Source organism: Hydra viridissima, unplaced genomic scaffold (genome assembly GCF_058129835.1).
Source record: "Hydra viridissima isolate aposymbiotic clone 2 unplaced genomic scaffold, HvirCarnegie_v1 scaffold_2, whole genome shotgun sequence".
NCBI classification, from domain to species: domain Eukaryota; kingdom Metazoa; phylum Cnidaria; class Hydrozoa; order Anthoathecata; family Hydridae; genus Hydra; species Hydra viridissima.
This window is the reverse complement of record NW_028324301.1, coordinates 24401047-24423660: the sequence shown is the minus strand read 5'-3', so window position 1 is coordinate 24423660 and position 22614 is coordinate 24401047. Positions and strand designations below refer to the sequence as shown.

Genomic DNA, 22614 nt, shown 5'->3' with positions numbered 1-22614 from the left:
AATATTCTCAAGTAATTATTTGTTTTAAATTATCATTTACACAAAAAGGAACATAGAGAACACAAGCTAGTAGACCTTATTTCTGTTAGTAAAATCAGTAGCCAGAAATTAATCCTGTTACCTGAAGTTCTATTTGTTCAAAATTTGAATTGCTTTCTGTTTGTCTAAAATGTTTTTTTTTTAATTCTCTTACTTATGCGCAATTATTTAACTTATTAAAACCAAGCAGCAGAACTCGATTAAAGAACGGCTAAGTCTAATGAATCCAACGAAATGCTCTCAAAAAAACTCTTACTAAAAAACTTTTCAAAAAACGAAATTGCAATCAAGACCGCTTTAGACTGAAAGTTAAAGACTGAAGCTTTAATCTTTGATTGAATGATTTTCTGATTAGAAAAACGGATCCAGATTATCTAAAAATATAAAAAGATGGCAGATTTGTTGCAAAAAACTTGGAAAAGTAACTTTTATTTCTACGGAATTAAGAGGTTTTCAGCATTGATCGTTGATAGCTTAAAGCGTAGAAAACTAAAAAACACCTAGAAGGTAAATACAAATATTTTTTTTTTAAACAAAAAATTAAAAACTTACAAAAAAAAAATTTCAAATTTTAAAACAATAACTCAGAAACATTTTAATAGAGGAAATATTCTCTATAAAATGAAAAAAAAAAACTCATAAAGTTCATAATTTTATGCTTTTTCTATATATGAAGATGCGTAGTAAGAATATATTAAAAATTACTCTCGAATAATAATATATAAAAATTTCAAAAGTCGTTCTTAAAAAAATCATTTCCTCATGTAAGACAAATTTTTATACTAAACAGTTTTTAAAGCTGATATGATAATGCTGACGTGTTAATTGCAATCGGCAACTACATGAGTAAAAAAAAGGCTAGTTAATGTCTCCGAGCAGAAAATCCCCGCTTCCTGATAAGCTCCTTCTTCGTCTCTTTTTAGTGTATTTGGAAAATGGAATATTGCAAAATAATGTCCGATAAAAAATCTTTTTCTTTAGAGTGGCTGTCTTTTTCTTTTTAACACCGTCTTTGTTGTAAACTGGCTTCTTATATCTGCAAAATAAATTGCTGCTTGTATTCATAAACTTCAATTTAAATTCGTTAAATATAAATATAATGATGGATATAAACAAAAACTCTAAAATTCAATTTATCTTCACCTTCTACAAAGTCAAAATATTCACAACAATAGAAAGCATTATTTTTGTAAAAAAGTTAAAACACTAACGTTCTGAGCAATAATGAGGAGCAAACCACGGATACAGACGATAGTGCCATTGCTGCTGATGCCATCCATGGATGTAGTATTACGTTGAATGGTTGAAAAACACCTGCTGCTATAGGTAAACTGACTAAATTATATATTAATGCAAAAACAAAGTTGACTTTTATTCTACGAACAGTTTTGCGCGAGAGATCAATGGCGGCTACCACATCCATTAAATCATCCTAAAAAAAAATAAATAAATGTTTTAATAAGATTTACTGCTGCTGTTAAACAATATATGAAAACCTTTCATATATTGTTTAACAGCAGCAGTTTTACAGCACGAAATCTTTAAAATGAAAAAATCTAAACTAACTTTAATCAGAACAATGCTGGCAGCTTCTACAGCGATATCGGTACCTGTTCCAATTGCTATTCCGACATCTGCTTGCGCTAAAGCAGGCGAATCGTTTACACCGTCCCCAACCATTGCAACAATACAACCGTTTTGTTGAAGATTGCGTATTTTGTCCACCTTGTGAGAAGGAAGCACCTCAGCATATATTTTGTCTATATTGACCTGTAGAGAAAAAAAGGCTCACTTTTTGCCAAGATTTAATAACCTATAAAGTTTAAATTAGAAGCCATTTTAGTTTATTGAACTAAGTCAATTTCCGATAACTCACTTGCCGGGCTACATTTGTAGCAGTGCGGATATTATCCCCAGTAAGTAAAATAACACTTATCCCCATTTTACGCAAAGCTTTAACAGCCTTGGGAGCTTCTTCTTTGACTGAGTCAGCAAATGCAACTAGACCTGCAAGCACATCTAAAAAATTTAAAATTGCATAAAAAATCATAATAGAATGTAGCGATTGATAGAACAAAATTATTTTGCGAAAAAATGGAATTTTACACAAAGTTTACAGTTTAAAAAGCAACATTTTTGATGAACTAATAGCGTTCAGGTTAATTTGATTTTTGAATGACAAGAAAGGCGTATATACAATGATTTTATGTGCACTGCCCACCAATGTAAGGGAACACATATTGAAACTTAAAAAAATTATAGTACATTACTACTAATTCAATTTCAATACAATAATATTAATTTAGATAAAACAGTCTAACAGTTAATTTAGATATAATTTTGTCAAATTGAACTGGTTTTATTTGTGACCAAGCAGTTTGAAGTTCCTGATACAGTTCTTCAGCATTTCTGAACATATCATGCAAATGTTTTTTTTTTTATCAAACTATGCTTTAAAGAATTTTGTTAATTGTCCTGTTGAAACATCCACTATAGAGGATGTTCCAACAGGACAATTAACAAAATTCTTTAAAGCACTTTCATCTAGAAAAGGTACCAGTTGATTCTCCAGAATTAAGTTATTTATGTATTTGTCTATGATATTTCCTATGCACTAGAATGGTCAAAATACAGAAAATCCTGAAAAGCACCCCCAAACCATCAAATTTTTGCCAACCGCTTTGCCAAATGCTTTCTCACAACTCACTTCCCATCTGAACCTATCAGGTTAACTTTTAACTTATCTGACCATAATATTTGTCTCCACTCTTCTACCACCCAATTTCTGTGAATGTTTTTATTTAGTGCACAATAAAACCCTGAATCATCCAAATGTCGCTGTACAGTATTTTCTAAAATATTGAGTTGCAATTTGCTAATTATTTTTCTGGCACTAACCAATGAACTCTTTTTCACATACCTAATAATTTAAAGATCTTTATGACAACTTTTCTTTGGTCATCCACCTAAATGGTCAAGTTCAACAGTTCCTTTTTGTTTAAAAACGCTATTATAATTATGTACCATTTTGATTTGAACTGATTTTTTTTTTACTTTTGCACTTTTTTGTTTGAAAACTCTATTATAACTATTTATAAGTAGCTATATACAGCTATAATTTTACTATAGTTTCTACTATTATAACTATTTATAAGTAGCTATATACAGCTATAATTTTACTATAGTTTCTACTATTATAACTATTATAAGTAGCTATATACAGCTATAATTTTACTATAGTTTCTACTATTATAACTATTATAAGTAGCTATATACAGCTATAATTTTACTGGTTTCTACTATTATAACTATTATAAGTAGCTATATACAGCTATAATTTTACTGGTTTCTACAAGACAACATTTGTAACATAACTTTTTATAACATTTATAATATTTAACTATTACATCTTCCTAAGTTAGCATGGTAACCTCAGACTAAAAATGAACAACTTATGATTATATTGAAGTCAACTTATAAATCAAATAAATTAAAAGTCAAATCAATAAATAGTAAATCAACAAATAGTATATTTAATAAAGACTATTGTTTCCTGGGAAAAAAAATTTCATTTTAGAGTTTCTTTAGTTTTGAAGTTAGTATTTTAACTACAAGCGAAATAAAACATTGAAGAGCCTACTGTCAATTGCTACAAGGACAACAGTTCTTCCTTTTTCTTCATGCATCTTCATTACTGATTCAACTTGATCACTCCAAAATATAGAATTTTCTTGAAGAAAAGCTCTTGTTCCAACCATTACTTCATAATTACGATTTAAAACAGTATCTAGATATATATCAGACTAAATCAAAATTTTCATTTTGCAAATTTAGTTTTGAAATTAAAAAATAGTTTAAAACCTGAGGCTATATTTAAGCTGAGAAAAAAACAAACAAACAATAAGTAAAGAAACCTGATTGAGTGTAAATATTAGTAACTGTATCAACTGGTATTCCATCGATTTGAACAGTTACAGGAAGATTTTCTTCAACAGCTGATTGAACAACATTTTTAACCGTGCATCTTACTCCTTGACCAGTAAATGAACTGAAATTCATTACTTCACCAAGTCTTTCAACATTCAGAGTCTGAAAAAGGTTTAAACACCAGTAAAAAGTACATTCTAAAGCATTTAAAAAACCAAAATTGGAAAAAATTTGGCAAGAGTTACTTAATGAAATTCCTGGAAAATTTTTAAATACAAAGTATTATTGTAAAACAATATTTAGATTTTACTTGAAAATTTAATTTGAAAATTTCCTCACATCCTGGGCATACTGCTTGAGAGCAACACCAAGAGGGTGCTCACTATTTGTCTCTGCCGCACCAGCAATAGCAAGAAATACTTTCCATGGCAAAAAAATATTGTCTACAAATATTTTTGTTGCAACGACTTGAGGACGTCCATGTGTCAATGTACCAGTTTTATCAAATACAACTGTATTCACCTGGAAATACGATATCAAAAAATTTCTAAGAAATTTTAAATAAAAATAACAAGGAAGTTAACAACAACAATAGACTTTTACCTTATGAGCAAACTCTAGTGGTTCTCCACCCTTTATAAGAATACCATTTGTAGCACCAACACCTGTACCAACCATTACTGCTGTAGGAGTTGCAAGGCCCAATGCACATGGGCATGCAATACATAAAACTGAAATCGCAAAACGAAATGCAAACTGTATTACAGCTTCATTATTTTGTTCCATTGAAAACTGAAATGTAATATAATAAGAAAAAATAAGACAATTTTTACACTAAGCCATTTATCAAGTGAAAAAAATTTACCTTTTATAAATCTAAATATTTCCTTTATAAAATAGCAAAAAAACTTGTGAGTTTAAACATTGGACATTAAACACCACTTTCTTTTCCTCAAATTGAGCACTTAATCAATTTTTTAATAATAATTTTTATTGCTTAAACAATTTGTTAAAGTTTACTATTAAATTTGTAAGTAACTTTTCAGCTGTCAATTTGCACTAAATCAGGTCAGATTATTAAAAATTTAGTATTTAAAATTCATAAAAAAATAAACAAAAAAAAAAACAAAAAAAAAACTGCAATAACATACATGAAATTCTCTAGAGAATGGCAAAATTTTTAAGAACCTATGCTTTTCTCTCAAAATGGTAGACAGCATTAATTCATAGAGCTTCATTTTAAATATAAAGGAATAAAATCCAAATCTTTACAACAATAGAGAAAGTTAAAAGATACATTTAGTTTGAGTATAATGTGGAACATGCTTACTCTGCAACTATATGTTCAACCTTTCTCATTTAAAACAGTAAAAATATGTAAATCACAGTAAAGAGATGAAAGTTTGCATTGGTGATTATGTATGGTATATATAGACACACATACACATTGTATACAAAGAGTGTGGATGCATAACTTGAAATAATTAGAATTTGTGTGAAGTAAAAAATTGGAATTTTGTGTTTTTTGTGTTTTGCTGTTGTCTAACAATTTTTTGACAACAAAGTGAACAAAAATAGTTTTATTTAAAAAGTTTAAAAATGGAAGCAAAAAGAACTGAAATTTTAAAGTTGACCTATACGGATTTACCTACAAGAGAAGTGATCAGAACACCTGGAGTAAAAGAAGTAAGAATTATCTTGACTCAGAAGCATTTTCAAAACATTTAATGTTCATAATAACCAAGTTTGAAAAAACTAGATCAGTGGCAGAAACCACGAGGCAAAGGTGATATGTAAAAAATTATAACTCATAGTACTGAGAATGTACATGAAAATACACAATTGAAACTACTCAATAGCAAAAAGGTGATATGGAATTATATGAAATTTTATGTATGAAATTATATTTTGCAAATAGCTTGAAACAAAAACCATGAAGTGTACTTTATGTTATGGTTTTCAAAATCTTTTTTTAACTTTTAAAGAATTCAAAATTGTAAGGGGATTTTTGCGCCAGTTAATAGAAACTCTGCAATATCTAAAATTAAAAACTGTAAAATCATTACTACCATTTACTTACCATATTATGTGTATTTATCAATTCAAAATGATTAAAACCAACACCAAGCCAAGCAACTAAAGTTAAAACTGATAGCAAGATAATAGTTGGTACAAATATACTAGCTAATCGGTCTGCAAATCTTTGAATTGGTGCCTTCAAAAAAAAAAAAAAAATTGCAATTAAAATAAAATACTAAGAAACTAAAAACCATAGCATAGCAAAGGAAAAAATAATTTTTACTTTGGAAGTTTGAGCATTCTCAACCAACTTTACAATTTGAGAAAGAGTAGTTTCTTCACCCACATTTACTGCTCTGATCAACAAAACGCCTGTTTGGTTTACAGACCCCCCAATTACTGACTTCCCTGCAATTTTTGTAACTGGCATAGACTCACCAGTAATAAGGGACTCATTCACTGACGAATTACCTGAGAGTACAGTTGCATCACAAGGAATTCTTGAACCCGGTTTCACCTAAATTTAAAATAGAGATAAATAAAAGAGATGTATAACCAAGCTTTTAAACTTCTATGCAACTTGAGGTGGCAGAAAAAAATCTTTTATAGTTATGTTTTTTTATGTAACTAAGAAAAAAAAATGTTTTTCTTACAAAATTCTACAAATTGTTAGTGGTTTTATTTATGCATTATTTTGCTTGTAAAATGAAATATCTGATTTGGAGTTTGGAATTAACTTTTCTGAAATTGATTTTCAGACTCATTTAACCCCACAAATATATAAAATACTGGATACGGCATAGGGAAAAATAATTGTAGCCAGGCAAATTTGTCTATTGTCTCAAGTCTTTAGCCTAACAACTCAATCATAAAGATTACATCAGCTCATTAAATATATTTTCTTTAAAGTTGTTAATACATAATTACTTTTATTAAACTATTTACAAAAGTAATATGCTATATCATGTCACATATTACTTTTTTTAACTAATATTTACGAATTCGCATAAAAATATTTTGCCTCACTCTGTGCCACTTTTCAACAGAAACTTGGCTTCATTTTTTTGTTTTCAGAATTACAAGGCCAGACATGTCTATGCAGTATCCAGTGTTTTATATATATGTTCAACACACATGAACATGATTCCAGTAAAAAAGTAAATGAAAAATAATTTGTAATTTAGTTTTTCTAAATTTAAATTCTACATGATGTGAGTGCTATTACTAAAATGCCATTATGCATAAAAATAAAATAAATGCATAAAATAGCTAAAACTAACCAATAAAACATCATTTCTTTGAACCAAGTCAACATCAATAACAGTTTCCCTGTAAAATATATAAGAAAAACTGAAAAGTAAAATAAGTAAAAAGCAAATGATATGCAAAATCTTTAAATAAATCAAAATTAAAAATAGTAAAACAAAAGAAAAGTTGTTTAAAGTTAAGATTGACTTACAAAATTTAGAAGTTGACTCAGAAAAACATGTATTTCTTACTTTTCAATAATAAACCTTTTCTCATCTTTCAGTGAAACCAATATGGCTTCCAGTGGCTGCAAAGATAATAGTTTGCTTAATGATTCAGATGTTTTTCTTTTTGCTATATGTTCAAGCCATCTTCCAAGTGAGACAAAAATGAATAACATGGGAGGTGATTCAAAAAATGTTTTTGGACTCCCATTTTCTCCAACACAGATTGCTATTAAGAGCACAATGACCTAAGAAAATTTTTTAAACATAAAAATGTAAAAGTTACAACAAATAATAATCATAAAATTTTAACATAGCTTGAGAATCTTTAAACAATAATACTATGGCAGATGATGGAAAAAAATGATACACTTTTAAACATAAATCTAGGATTAAATATTTTTTTTCTTTTTCCTTTTGCTTTGATTGTTAATGAAAACTGGTTAAACATTGAGCACATGTTCTTCTATTTATAATCAAATTCACTGATACAAAATTATTCTAACCCAAACCCATAATAATTTTTTTTTTTTTAAAAAAAAAAAAAGTTAAACTAGAAAATATAAAGCATAAGCATTACACTTCCATAAAAAATTATGAAAATATTATTAAACACGAGGAACATGATCTTACAGAATAAATGTAAGAAATACTTGTTGCAAGAACAATTAGAACATCCATGTTTGTTGTCCCATGTTTTAGAGATTTAAATGCAGATAAGTAAAAGTATCTGCCACCTAAAACCTGTTAAAAACAAAGACATCTCATTTTAATATTTAACAAAACAAAACAAAAAAAAAAAAAAAAAGAAAAAAAACATAACAAAAAAAATCTAATACTTTAGAATTGAAGATAAAAAATATTTATATCACAAGACAAAAAAAATATTTACCTGAACAACTGAACACAATGAGAATAAAATAAAATTTTCCAGAGATAACCCTGGAAACAACAGTACATCATGAATACCATGCTTCATTAGGAACATATATGTCATCATAATAAGCATCACAGGCAGTCCGAATATTACTGAGAATATAAATGTGTGTTTCCACCTACAAAAAAAATTTTTTCAAATGAATTAAGCACTATTTTTGACAATAAATATGCTACAAATAGACATCAAAAGTAAATTTTAATCATAAAAAGAAATGCCTAAAATTCTATTATTCAGGTTTCAATATTAACTTTCCTTTTCTTTTTTGTATTTTAATTTAAGATTAATTATAAAAAAATAAAGTTGAAAATTTAAAACTACTTTAGTAAAAGCTTTATACTTGCATTTATATTCTTAGTAAATTCTTTAATCCCTCCATACTTTTCTTAATTTTTCTTTCGACAAGTATTTTTATTTTTATTACTATTAGTAAAAGTATCATGGTCTAAGTAACTCATTTAATCATGTAAGATTAAGCTTAAATTTAAGATTTATTTAAATCTCATATATTGATATCAGCACAAAAACCCCCAGATATTTCTCAATTTAAAAAGCTTTTTACACTTTTTACACAAATAGTAAAATTAAAGGGAACAAGTAATTATGCAAAGCTACCATCTGTTACTGTGATCTACACATAAATTAAGATATTACCGATTTATTTCACTTATTTGTGCTAAATAATCGTCTTTTTTCAAATTGTTGAGGGTAGCTGAAAAGCCAAGACTTTCAATATACTCTTTTATATCTCGAGGTCCACACGTATTGGAGTCATATGTACATCTCACTACATTGTTTGAAACAACTACTTCAGTTATTGCTTTATTCTTTTTCATGAGAGAGCTTTCGATTAGGTAGATAGTACTAGGGTCTGAACATTCGTATACCTATTAGGTATACAAAACATTTTTTTTTTAATTGAAAAATAGAAAAAGTGATTTAAAACATAAAACATGACTTCATTTACTCAAATACCTTAAACTCAATCATTTTTTTAACCACATTAGCACTCTTTATAAATGTGGCTGGAAAACCAAGGTCTGAGATATACTTTACAACATCGTTTGAATCAATTAAACTTTTATCATAAACAACTTCTGCTTTTTGTGCAAGTAGACCAACAGCTATATATGAAATACCTAAATATAAAATATACCTTACATTATACCTTCTGATAAAGAAAGTAAACCAACAGCTATATATGAAATACCTAAATACAAAATATACCTCATACCTTCTGATAAAGAAAGTAGAATCAAAAGAATTATTAACAGGAGCTTACTATTTTTCAGATTTTTAATTTGTATTGATTGCTTTTGCAAGTGAGGAAAACACATTTCCCAATGTTCAAGTGATCATAACTTAGAAGAATAATTTTTTTTCTAGTACACTAAAGTACAGAGCTTAGGTAAGTGGTTTAAAAAGATAACATAAAAAGTTCTGTGCTTTAATTTTTTAGCTTTTTAAAAGTGTTTATAATTCTTAAACTAAGTTACATGATATTTTAATATTTATGTGCTGCACTATTGAAAAAACTTCTTATAAAAAAATCTTCCATCTTATGCCAAGAAAAACATGAAAAAGGTCTATTAAACTATCGGTTAACATTAAACTATAACTACATCTTATGTTTAAATCAATAAACTGTGATTGAAAATTTATTGATTTTCTTTACAATATAGAATGAACATACTTGCATGCTTTCCAATTATATTTTTGACTTTCCCAATTATATTATTGCACATACCTTTCTTTTTCTTCATCTCTTTTTCAATTTTATTTACACATGATGCACAAGACATTCCAGATACTTGAAAAAAAGATTTGCAGAACTTTTCTTTGTTTTTTTCTGCTTCCACTTCTTCAGAGTCGTGCAGGTTGATTTCAACAGGACAGTATGACAGTGCTTGGCCATTTTTTATTCGTTCTAAAAGTAAAAGATGTTTATCTTAATAAGGTTTAAAAAACAAAAAGACATAAATATTTCATCAGTTTTGTAAACTTTGTTTAAGTGTTTAGTAAAATTTAGTTAACAATCTAATTTTGTTACCTAAGTGCTGTTTACTAAGGGTCTGTGTATCGTTTCATTTCTGTATCATTATCATTACAATATGATAGCAGAAAAAAAGTGTCATCAGATTGATGAGAGTTCTGGTATATACCGAGATTTAAACTAACTACAATACCTAATAAAATTTTTTTACAGATTTTTTGTCGTCATTATTCCAAAGACACTTTTTTTCCACTATAGTATCGGCATGATACAATAGTGGAAAAAATTACAAAAAACAACAATACAGAAATGAAACGATACGCAGACCCTTATTGTTTACGGTCATTTTAATTTGTCATTCTTTTTTTACTCATCCTGCCTGCCCTCCCCAACCCCTACCCCCATCAAAAAAAAGGGAAAATTATTTTCATTGAGTGTTAAGAATTATCACAAGAAATAATTCTTAGCTTATGCTCAATTCGAATAGCACACGTGGAAGTATAGGATATTAAAAAATATCTAGTCTAGTGCTACTTAGTGCTTCTGTGCTGGCCTTTAACATTTTTATGAAACTGATATTGATTTTTAATTCATTAAAAGTTTTAAACATATTAACATAGAGAAATGATGAAATTAGAAAAAGAAATGATGATTGAAATGAAATTGGACATGCAAATTGATGATTCAACATTATTAGTGATTAGTGAGAATAAGAGCTAACAATTTTATTGAAGTAAATTGTAAAATGTATGAAGAAATGTAGTTTACAACATCTTTATTGAAATTTACATGAAAGGATCATCCTTTTTTGAGGCTCTGAAATCATGATTTGAAGAAAAATATGTACCTGAAAGTTCAGTATCCTGGGCAACAGAGCTCCATCAATGGTAGGAAAACAAGGGATTAATTTGCTCACTTAAAAAAATGTCATTCAATTCTAACCTTGGAATGAGTCACACACTGTCATCATTTAGTTGCCAAAAATATTAGTCCAGTTCTTCATGAACCATTGGCAATAGTTACTAAAATAGTCAATAAAATCACATCTTATAGCAAGTATGACAGACCATTTTATAGCAAGTATGACAGACTATTTTAGAAATTTTGTAGAGATAAAGAAGAGTAGCATATTAGACATTTTTAGCATACAGAAGTTTGATGACACTCAAAAGAAAAATCCTAGATTTGTGAGCCTTACTGACAGAAAATTTGAAGAACATCTAATATAGTATCTACCTTTTCGCTTGGATTTCAAAAACTTAATGAAATTTCACACCATCTTCAAAGCAAAACTACTATATTAGTAAACTGTGAAAATGTGCTGAGAAACTTTTCAACCAGTTTACAACAAAAGTACTTTAGCAGCATGGCTGAGATAAGAGAAATTATTGGCCTCTTTTTTTAGATCATGATTTTTAGATCATCATTTTAAAATTTAGTTTAATTGTTTACTGCATTTAAAAGCAAAGTAAAAAACAAAAAAACAAAAAAACTGAGATTAAAATACAATTATGAATACAAACACAAATTTAAAAAAAGTAGCACTGTAGTATTTAAAACATGGGTATCAAATTTCCCCTAGAAATGTATTTTTATTTGTTTGATTACTAATTATTTACTTCTTTGTTCAAACCAACAGATTTTCTTTACTTTAACATGAATCATGATCCTAACTAACTTTAAATAAAATTATCACTTATTCAAGAATGAAATCAACAATGACTTAAATTAGGTAATGAAATGGGAGTCACTAACAACAACCAAATCTGAGACAAAGAGATAGTAAATAAATAGAAATCAACAACAACAAAAAATATTGTTGTTTAAAATTATTTGAAAAAATCCCAAGCTAAAAACCATCTGGAATTCTTGACCAAGAGAAACTCAAACATCATCCATTGTCATTAGGACATCAACTTATTGTTCAAGGAATTGTTTTTTTTAAAGGACATAATTCCCAACACCTGCCTTAAATTTTTAGAAGATTTTTGGCAGAAAAAGGGAAGCAAAAAGCATTTAGTTATGTGATTTGATTGTTATTTCCTGAATCAATCATGTTATTATGGGAAAAGCCTGACTTGAGTGTTCAAAATCTGACTCACCTCTGAGATTACCTAAAAGAAGCATAAAATGAGATTTTATATATTTTCTTTGAAATCAAAAGAAATGTATAAAATATCACATGAAAACTAATTAAACCTTATCCAGCCAACAGAGGCCCAATGGACCCCTTCTGTGATGTATTGTAATATTGTAGTATGTTCTTGTTGTGTAAAAATTTTGAAAAAATTAGAATTCTACAGCAACATTATAGTGCACCTTTTTAGTATATGTGGAGTTTTACACCAAGCTGTATACATGAGTTAAAATGGTACTTTATTTTTAGTGACATAGTCAACCAGCAGGGGTCCATTAGATCCTAAATCTGGCCCATACATACATTACAGCATAAAACAGCCAGCAAATGCCATTATCTCATTGTTCCTGGCATATAAGATAACATTACGCATTTTCTTTTTACTCATTTATTTTCCTGGTTCTGGGTTTTTCATAATTATTGCATAGATATTACTACAGGCATGGTTTTTTTTTTCCTGTAATGAAAAAGTAAGGTACTAAATTCATTGTTGACCATGGTTTGGACAGCAATTATGATCTGGAGTTCCCAGTGAATGACAACACTGACAATTACATTGACACAGATGTTGATGGGATCATGAAAGTGAAGCTTCAGAAGTGACACTAAAATTGCATCTGAAGATGGCAATTATCCTGATTGGGACGGCAGTGACACTATGAAATACACATCCAAAAACAGACAGATATGGAACAGTCAGCCACCATCTGTTGGAAAAACTCACACCCACAACATTATTAAGAGCAAATTGTAAAAGGTTATTCTTCCACCGCAAAAAAATTGTTGAAGATGTATCTGATGTATTTGGTTTGTTTATCAACAACGATGTTGTTAAAGCAGTAGTAAAATATACAAATCAAGAAGCTGAACTGAAATATATAAATCAAGAAACTGTCCATAAGGAGAAACAGATCCAGAAACAATTGAAGTCATGCAACGTTGTTGAAATCAGGGCTTTTATTGGATTGCTGCTTACTGCAGGACACCTGAAATCAAATCATATAAATGTTGATGTGTTGTGGGATGATATCTCTGAGCCACCAATTTTTTGTACACCGATGGGTAGGAATAGGTTCAAGTCAAGACTGTGGTTTGTCCTATTTGATAACAACATAACACACCTTGTAAGAAAATCTACAGAGAAATTTGCTCACTTTCATGACATCTAGCACAAAATAAACAAAATCTACAGAAATACTATCTACATAGAGAGAATGCCATGGTTAACAGGGAATTAGTGCAATTTCAGGAATGATGTCCTTTCCAGCAATATATGCTGTCCAAGCCAGATAAGTATGGCCTGAAAATGTGGTGGGTATGCTATTTCAAAACATTTTACCCTTAAATGGTATCCTGCATGTTGGTAAAGAAAAATCAAGGGCTGTAGGTTTGGGAAAGCAAAGGATCTTACACTTGTTGGCATGGTTCGCAAGAACAGGGCATTCATTCCTCCAGAGTTTCTTCCCAATAAAAACCATCCAGAACACTTGTCAGTCTTCACAAAGAATACAACCTTTGTTTTTTAAATACTGAAGAAACATAAAGCGGTTCTGTTGTTGCCAACAATGCATCATGAGTCAGGTGTGGATGCAGAAAAGGCCAACAAGCCTGAGATCTTAATAAGATACTATAATGAGACTAAGAGTTGTGTAGACTCACTGGATCAGTTTGTTCACCCATACTCCATATTCCAGTCAGTGATATCTGCTTACAGTCAACATGAAAGGTATAATGTTCCCTTGCCAGTCACTACTTGCCAAGAAGCTGAAGAAAAGATGCGGTCACATCTGTCTGCATGACAAGGATAGAAAGTCACATCAGTGCTGCAACTCCTGCAGCAAATATGTCTGCAATGAACATTGCACCACACGACATGAATACATAACCTGTTGTAAGTAGATGAAGACAGTGAACTGTGAACTTTGAACTTTGTCTAACTGTTATGTAGAACAAAAAGAAAACACGCATTCATTTGCATTTCAACTTTAACATTCTTGCTCCACATTTCAATGGTCATATTGTGTTGCAATCAATTTGCTTGTGATTTTTTGCATGCATTTGAGTATTTTTTGCTTCAGAAGCAAATGAATTATTAGACTTTTTACCATAGTTATTCCATGATTATCCACCCAAACAACTGTTGACGTTTTAGGCCTCCTACAGATTGGCCCTAATTGCTACTGGGGCAGTCTCAAGGTCAGTTATTCCACTGGTCAATGTTCCCTATAAATTTTTATGATACTTGTGTTAAAAACCACACCATAAGTGTATAAAGTAATAACACACAGGGGTTCATTGAACCTGTTGGCTGCTACATCATGGTTTTAGGTTGGCTGGATAAGGGTTAAAGACTTCCTTTTTCACATAAATATACTTAAAATAATTTGATTGCATGTCTGTTAGTAATACTGAAATGATTTTAAGTTTGTTTGAATTTTTATAAAAAACAAACACATTGGATAAAAGTAACTGTTAAATTTAAATCTGTGCTACTCAAATGAAACTTTATTAATGCCAAAAGTTTTTCCCTATAGTTACAAAAAAAGAAAAAAAAAATTTCCAAACTATGTAACTTAAACTGTAATCTGTTAAACTAAATTAGTTAGGTTTACATTTTAAAATTACATAGCCTTAACTATTAAAAGCATGTATTTGAATATACACACCAATCATTTGAATCTTCTTTTTGTAACTTGATTTGCCTCTTGCTTTGTAAGATTTTAAGATTTCTGAATAAAAACATATTTACCTTTTTTTGATTCTTTAAGAAATGCATCAAAACCTAGTTCTTCGATGCCATTTATAAGCAGAGGTATATTTGTCATACTGCTATCATAATCAATAATAGCATTTTTCTTTTCTAACGATACAATGATACTTATAACACCAGGCTTTTGTCTCATCATTTCTGTTATTGTATTTACACAAGAGTTACATGTCATTCCTTCAACTGAGAGAGTTACTGACTGGCATGAAGACTCATCAACTAAAAATGCAACAAAACCCATTTCACGTAGAGCCTCGCATAAAGAGTTTGGGGTTTCTTCTGGAGATTGATAGTCTATTTTAATATACTGTGTTTGAAGTGAAACTGAAAGAACATTATTTCTATTAGTGATTTCCTTTTCAATCCTTTTCTGACACAAGTCATTCTTAATTCCTTGAGTGTTCATAACTACTGTTTTTATATTAGATTTTAATGAAGCTTCAAATCCCATATCATTAATAGCAGAACAGAGAGCCTGCACATCTGTCAACAAGTTATTGTAGAAAATTAATGCTTCTCCTTTATTTAAATCCACTTTGATACTATTTACACCAGGATAAGCAGACATCATTGATTCAATTGTATTTACACATGACATGCATGTCATACCAACTATGTTGAGCTTTACAGACATGATTTCCTAGCTCATACTACAAAAGAAATGTAATAATGTCAAATATATGTGTGAATATATATATATATATATATATATATATATATATATATATATATATATATATATATATATATATATATATAATGTAAATACTTGTTATTCTTTTTCAGTATAAAAAACAGTTATTAAAAAAATAATCATCTTTTAAAACCTAATTTTAAAATTAAAACAGCAGATGTTAAAATTTTTACAACTGTACAAACAAATCTACTATGCTTTCAAAGCTATTGTGTAATAGTTTAAATTAAATTCAAACAGTAAATAGATTTTAATAAAACTCTTAATGACTTATTTTGAACTTTTTTTCATAAGTAATTTACACACATTAATTACATAAAAAAAAACACCTAAAAATTGTATAGTTTATATTAAAGCTCATATAAAATAGGCATTTAGTACAAATAACTGCAGAAACTCACAAAGTATAAGTAACATAACTAATACATTTACATTCACATATTTTTATTCATATACTAACAAAGAAATATGAATTTTAAAGTTAAGAAGTTCGCCACAACAATGTAGGCAAAAATTATAGTTTGACTCTATTAATAAATACAGATCATAATCAAAAAATATATTTATTATCTGTTTTCTCATTTCAAGAAAGATTGCACTGTAAGTAATAAAGGATAATTGCTATATTCAATTTTAATAACTATTTCTGAGACTTAAGTGTTAACAACAATTCATAACAATGATCTAGCCATGATCCGATTCTTTTATCTAAATAACTAAAGCTTAAAATAAAAAATGTCAAATCCTTTTATCGTACATAACAGATCACTTTCGCTGATCTTCTCTAAAGAAATTCTTTAAGTGAATTACTAACAAAAAATTTAATGGAACGTGATAAATCTAACAAATCCGATATTGAATTTCGGCAAATATGAATGTTGTTAAGAAGACAAAAAAAAGTCCATGAAGTGCTAATATTACGTATCGGCGTTAAGGTGACCGTTGGGAAAAGTTACGTAACGAAACGTTTTTAAAAATTGACTAACGTTTTTTCGTTAGTGATCGTTATGATGTGAAATTTAACATCTTATTGTAACGATGTGGACCGTTGTTAACCGTTATTCAGCATTACTAACTGTTATACACCGCTTTTAACCATTATACACATAATTAACAATTACTATGAATGAAAATGCATTAAAATAGTATTTTACCTTGCTCTCTAAAGGGCCTATAACTGATAATGGCCATAATTTCTGTAATTCTGATACATATCTTTTGATTAACATACAGCCTAGATTGCTCTGGTTAAAAATGACTTAATTTAGTACTTTGAGCATAAAACTAAATTTTTATCAAAGTTAAATACACTAAACAATAGAAAGCTTTTTACAAAAGATTTATTTTGACGAAAATTTTTTTATAAATATTTTGAAACTAAAATACTTGAAAATCAAAATTAAAGACACACAATGGTTAATATTTTTTCAAGAAAAGAAAGTATATCATAAAAATATTTTCTTAAATTAATAAAAAAATCATAATGAACATAAGGGAAAATAATCAGAAGCCTGGTTAAAACTTATCCCTTTGTTGTCTTCACCTAACCTTGATAATAAAAAAAACCCTTAAAATCCTGTAGTAGTGTTTAGGAAATTTATCATAAATTTAAGAACTTGTAGTATTATCTTTACTAAGCATCAGCTTCTGTTGTTAACAAATTTCATTATTTTTCTTTATTACCAGTTAAAATTATTTTTTCACTTATTATAATGAATTACTTTTTTCTAATTTGAACTTCTTTTAATTTGCTGACAAATTTGTTAAAAGAAGTTCAGTTATACTCAATCACAGATGGAGGCAAAATGCTGCTACTTGACTTGATCGAAAAAATAATACCTGTAAAACATATGCCCTGTTGACTTGCCCTATTCTGAGGCAATTTTTTTTCCTTCTGGCTTGTGATGATTCAACTCTTCGTCGGTTTCAATATATTTTGAAAGATTTCTCTTGATTTTTAACATGTCCGAAAGTTAACCTTTATGAAATTAAAAAAGATGCGAAGTGTGTACTGTTAAAACATTCGGAGCAAACATAAACAAACAAATAAAAAATCGATCTTTATTATTAGTAAGCACCTCTCTTCGTAGTTTAAATAAATTAGCATATTTAAACATTAATTTAATAAATTCTTGATTTAAACAAATTAAATACTAGGCAAATCAAAATTAAAAGTTGTGATATTTTACACCACTAACTTTCCGTCACAGTTAGCAGTGTAAAATATCATTAAGATTTTATTTTGAAAAATAAAATGATAAAACAATAACAAGTAAACAAAACAAAAAAAAATTTTTTTTATTTTTTATCTATTAATAGTTTTTTTAGTTCTGAAAATATTTAAAAATATATAAAATAAGTTCAGATATCATTTCAAGTGAAACACTAATCACTTTTCCTTTACAGCATCCCTGGGCTCTAGAGATTCACCAGAGTAAGTTAGCCTCCTACATCAAGGGTTGAATATCATAGAAACCTGATATTCGAATCTTTCGCATTAAAAAGACCAAAGACTCTCTACCATTGGTCTTCGTAATGCGAAGTTTCAAAACTAACGAGTTTTTAAAGCATTTCTTGTTACTATTATTTTTTTTTTGTTTATTGTATCTTTCGAGATATGGCTCAAGTTGCTTAAGAGAGGCGTGTGGTTATTTATTGTATCTTTCGAGATATGGCTCAAGTTGCTTAAGAGAGGCGCGTGGTTATTTATTGTATCTTTCGAGATATGGCTCAAGTTGCTTAAGAGAGGCGTGTGGTTATTTAGAATCAAAATTTTGAGCTGAAACTTGACGTTGTAACTTGAAGCCACTCTAAGTTTTCTTTGAAATTGCGACATCACGCTATGGGATGAAAAAACATTTTAAAATATTACCCTAAATAAAAAGGCCAAAAAAAAAGGCCAAAAAAAAAAGGCCAAAAAAAAGGATTAGTTTTAGAAAAATCCATTAAAATACATTCATAGGTGCATCTAAGCTATGTAGGATACTATGTGTTTTATTGTATTCATATGACGCATAAGATGTTGGAATGGAGAACATGAGGCTTAACAAAAACTACTATTTGAAAAGGATTTTTCTGATGAACAACATAGTTCAATGTACGACTATCAAGTGACATTTAGTAAATATATGGAGTCCGTTAGAAGATATTTTGAAGGCAGGATACTATGGAGATCATCTTCAGTGGCTTCCGTCTCCCAACTAGCGTCTTCGGCTAACTTGGAGGCGGAATTTTTGCCTCCCGTCCCCAAAAGAAAGGAGGGTATAGGGTTGAATTTTCATTAAAAAAAAAGATTTTCAACGTTTGTTTTTAGATTAATAATCAATTTAAAGGCTAATTACGTGCTAATATTGAAAATTTGATATCAACATTGCGTTTTATGTGAGAAATTGCTAAGTTTTGATTATTTAAAAAAACTATGATTTTGCTAGAGTGGTTTTCCTAAAACTATCAAATAAATTAATAATTTCATACACCAAAGGCAAACAATATTCATTTTAATACAACAAAATTTTAAAATTAAGAAATATTTTGCAACCATTTTTCATTCGTAATTCTCTTTGTTTTATTACACAGAGTTAAATAAAAATCGATTTGATCATCATAACAAAAAATTAATCTTACTGCGTGTTTAAAGACGAGATTTAAAGTTTGAGGTTTGTATAATTTTCCTTTTTAAAATAAATATATATATAACCTTATAACATTGTTGTGCTTATTTTCTTGTATTGAAGTCTCTTATTTGATTGCTTTGATTAAGTTTATTCTACTATTTGAAAAAGTGAAAACAAAAAATTCTTATTTCCGGGAAAAGCCACAACATCAAAGTAATTAAACACAAACAGCCAATTGCCTAAACAACTAAAAATTATTTTATACCAACTCAAGCTATTCTGAAGCTATTTTTTAAAGATCAGTTTTCTCATCACTGAAATGCCATATAAAAGAAAAGCTCATCAAGATTATCAGCTATCTGTATGCTTCCTTAGTTTTTCAAAATGTGAGAAACATTACTGGTTTCATCAAGGAAAGAATATTATGCCTTTTTTCTGAAAATTCCATTATTTTTCAGGGTGACAGAGTTCCATTGGGCATATAAAATTCCTGCAGAACAATAATACAAAAGCACGGCAAATTTGCCTCTTCCCAAGCCACGTGGCTATAACAAAGTGATTATTTGACCAAAGACCATAGTATTTGATTCTTTTAATTGTTTAATTTACCAGGTTGGCCAACTTAAAGGACATTCTTCAAAGCTCACCTTTTCAAAGGATCAAGACTTTAAAGAATCATCAAGTAGCTTTGATAAACTATGCTCAAACTGTCTAAGCGTAGTAAAAAGAGGAGAAACACATCATTGTTCACAAGACACCAAGTTTGAAAACGTAAAGAAAACGATAGCAACTAATTCTTGAATTGCTGAGGAAATTGTTTCCTCTGTAATAACTCAAAAGGTATCCTCTCCACAGGGCACAATTAGGCTGAATAGAGAAAGTGGTAAATTTTTAACTATTACTCAAGGTCTCTCCAAGCTCAGTGCATACCAAGAACCTCTCTAACTACTCTGGACTTAATTCAAGTTAAAATCAATACCAGTCTTTTAAATAACAAGATGCAAGAACTAGCTTTAACAATAAATAAAATACAACTTCAAAAATTATCGAAAAAAAAATTAGAGAAAATTTTACAGTTGAAAAGTTAAAAGCTCATTCAAAGTTTCCAAAGTTAAAAGTTCATTTAAAGTTTTTAGTCAGAGTCATCACCTCTCTCTTCAACACCTCTTATCAGGTATTGATAGTGCAGGATCCTTCTTCAAGTTCACCTTGAGTATTATCTCCGATAGTGGAAGTCAAAATGTCTAAACAGGTTCAACCTCAAATGACAAAAACTTACCAACTGTAGAACATGGGCAAGAAACAAGTACCAAGTGCCTTTCTTTATTGCATGTGACATGAAGTTAGCCATTATCATCTGTGGTATTCTGTCTCACTCAAGCAAACACCCTTGCTGTTGGTGTGATGTTAAGTCTGATGAGTTCAAAAGTCAGGAAACTCCAAGAAACTTCAGATTCATTAGGATGCAATACAATGCATTCATTGAGAAAAAGAAGAGGAAAATGTGCGCAAAGGATTTTCTTAACGTTGTTCAAAACCCATTGTTTAATCAAGAAGGTGTCAAACAAGTTATTGGATTTGATTCCCCAAATGGAGCTTCATGAAAAAAATTGTGAAAACATTCTAACATTTTAAGAGTGTTGTTAGCTCCTGCTTTAGAATGACATCAAACACTGCATATGCTCAACATAACAAAGACTTATATCTTCAACTCCCAATTTTAGTCACCCCAAAAGTTCATGCAGTGTTCTACCATGTTTCTAAATTTATTGCTTTTAAGGGTACAGAATTGGGCATTTTTAGTGAGCAATCAACAGAAGCTCTGTATTCAATTTTCAGTACTCAATGGGCCAGATACAAAAAAACCCTGATCATGGTTATGCAAGTCACTTACTGAAATGTGTTAATGACTAAAATAGCAAGTCGAATTGAATTTTTTAAATAGTTCATTTTAAACTTTTAAACTTTTAAACGTTTAAACGTTTAAACGTTTAAACGTTTAAACAATGATTGCAAGAACTTCATTCTAGAGATATTTGGAAAAGCATATTTGTTGATAAGGAATATTCTTTTCTAAATTTATTGATTGGATTGAGAAGTATGAATATGACTTGTCTGATATTCAATTAATTCTTAGCGAATATTTTTTTGATTGGATTGAGAAATATGAATATGACTTGTCTGATGTTCTTAACAAACATTTTGCAGAAGTAAACCTTTTTTTTTGATGTAATACGACTTAAGTAAAACGAATAAGCTAAATTCAGCTAATAAAGTACAATTTAAATGCTATGTATATTAAATAGGAATTTGTTACAGGGTGAGGTGGGGATGGGGTTAGGGGTGGGGCTAAAAATTTGTGACATACTTTTAGGGGGGGGGGGGTTAAAAATTTACCACACTTTTACTCAAAAAATGGTTAAAAACTGCATGACATAATTTATGGATAACCCCTTTGTAGCAATCAAATTTGTCAGTCACAGACGGGTTTTTTGTTTTTCTCTTGTAAAATGAAATCTCCACTTTTCCAAAATTCTTATTTTTCTTTAATTTATGTTTGTGCTGAATGAATTTCGTGCATAGGTTAATGTATTGTAAATTATGTTGACTTATCAAGTTTACAAAAAAAATTATTCAAAATTTTGCAAGTACTAAATAAAAAACCTCAACAACAGTTTGAAGAAAAAAATAATAAATACGATAAAATATTTTTTTTAAAGGAGATCATTTCATGTTCTTTTTTTTTTCAATGGGAGATTGTGGCAAAATAAGATTTTCTTTTAGATGAAATCTTCTTTAACCCATTTCATTAAAGATATTCCTTATTTAAGTATAAACAAAGTTGTTATTATTGTGTGTATTTCCAATATTTTGCCATCATTTTGAACAAAAACAACAAAGCCAACTTTTGGGTTTAACAACGAAAACAAAGAGATTTTCATGTGTTTTAAATTCAAAATAAATTTTATACAAAACTGGAGAAAAAAACGACTCTTTTTGTAGGTGAAGAACACA

At 29.0% G+C, this 22614-nt stretch overlaps 1 protein-coding gene across 2 annotated transcripts; it reads right to left on the bottom strand.

Moving 5' to 3' along the window:
• Positions 1–683: 683 nt before the first annotated feature.
• Positions 684–18032, bottom strand: LOC145198395 (copper-transporting ATPase 1-like). Of its 2 annotated transcripts, none has more exons than XM_090078585.1 (19): positions 17825–18032; positions 15274–15941; positions 10142–10321; positions 9370–9533; positions 9049–9281; positions 8350–8512; positions 8091–8201; positions 7485–7705; positions 7266–7314; positions 6269–6502; positions 6047–6181; positions 4570–4758; positions 4306–4488; positions 3954–4128; positions 3680–3826; positions 1916–2058; positions 1606–1809; positions 1251–1471; positions 684–1075 (listed from the first exon to the last, which is right to left on the bottom strand). In XM_090078585.1, the coding sequence occupies exons 2-19, from the start codon at positions 15923–15925 to the stop codon at positions 898–900; spliced, it is 3582 nt and encodes a 1193-aa protein (XP_089934711.1). In that variant the 5' UTR covers positions 15926–15941; positions 17825–18032; the 3' UTR covers positions 684–897. The 2 variants fall into 2 exon arrangements, with proteins under 2 accessions (XP_089934711.1, XP_089934712.1); XM_090078586.1 differs by lacking the exon at positions 17825–18032 and adding an exon at positions 11330–11409 and having other exon boundaries at positions 15274–15414.
• Between the last annotated feature and the right edge of the window lie 4582 nt (positions 18033–22614).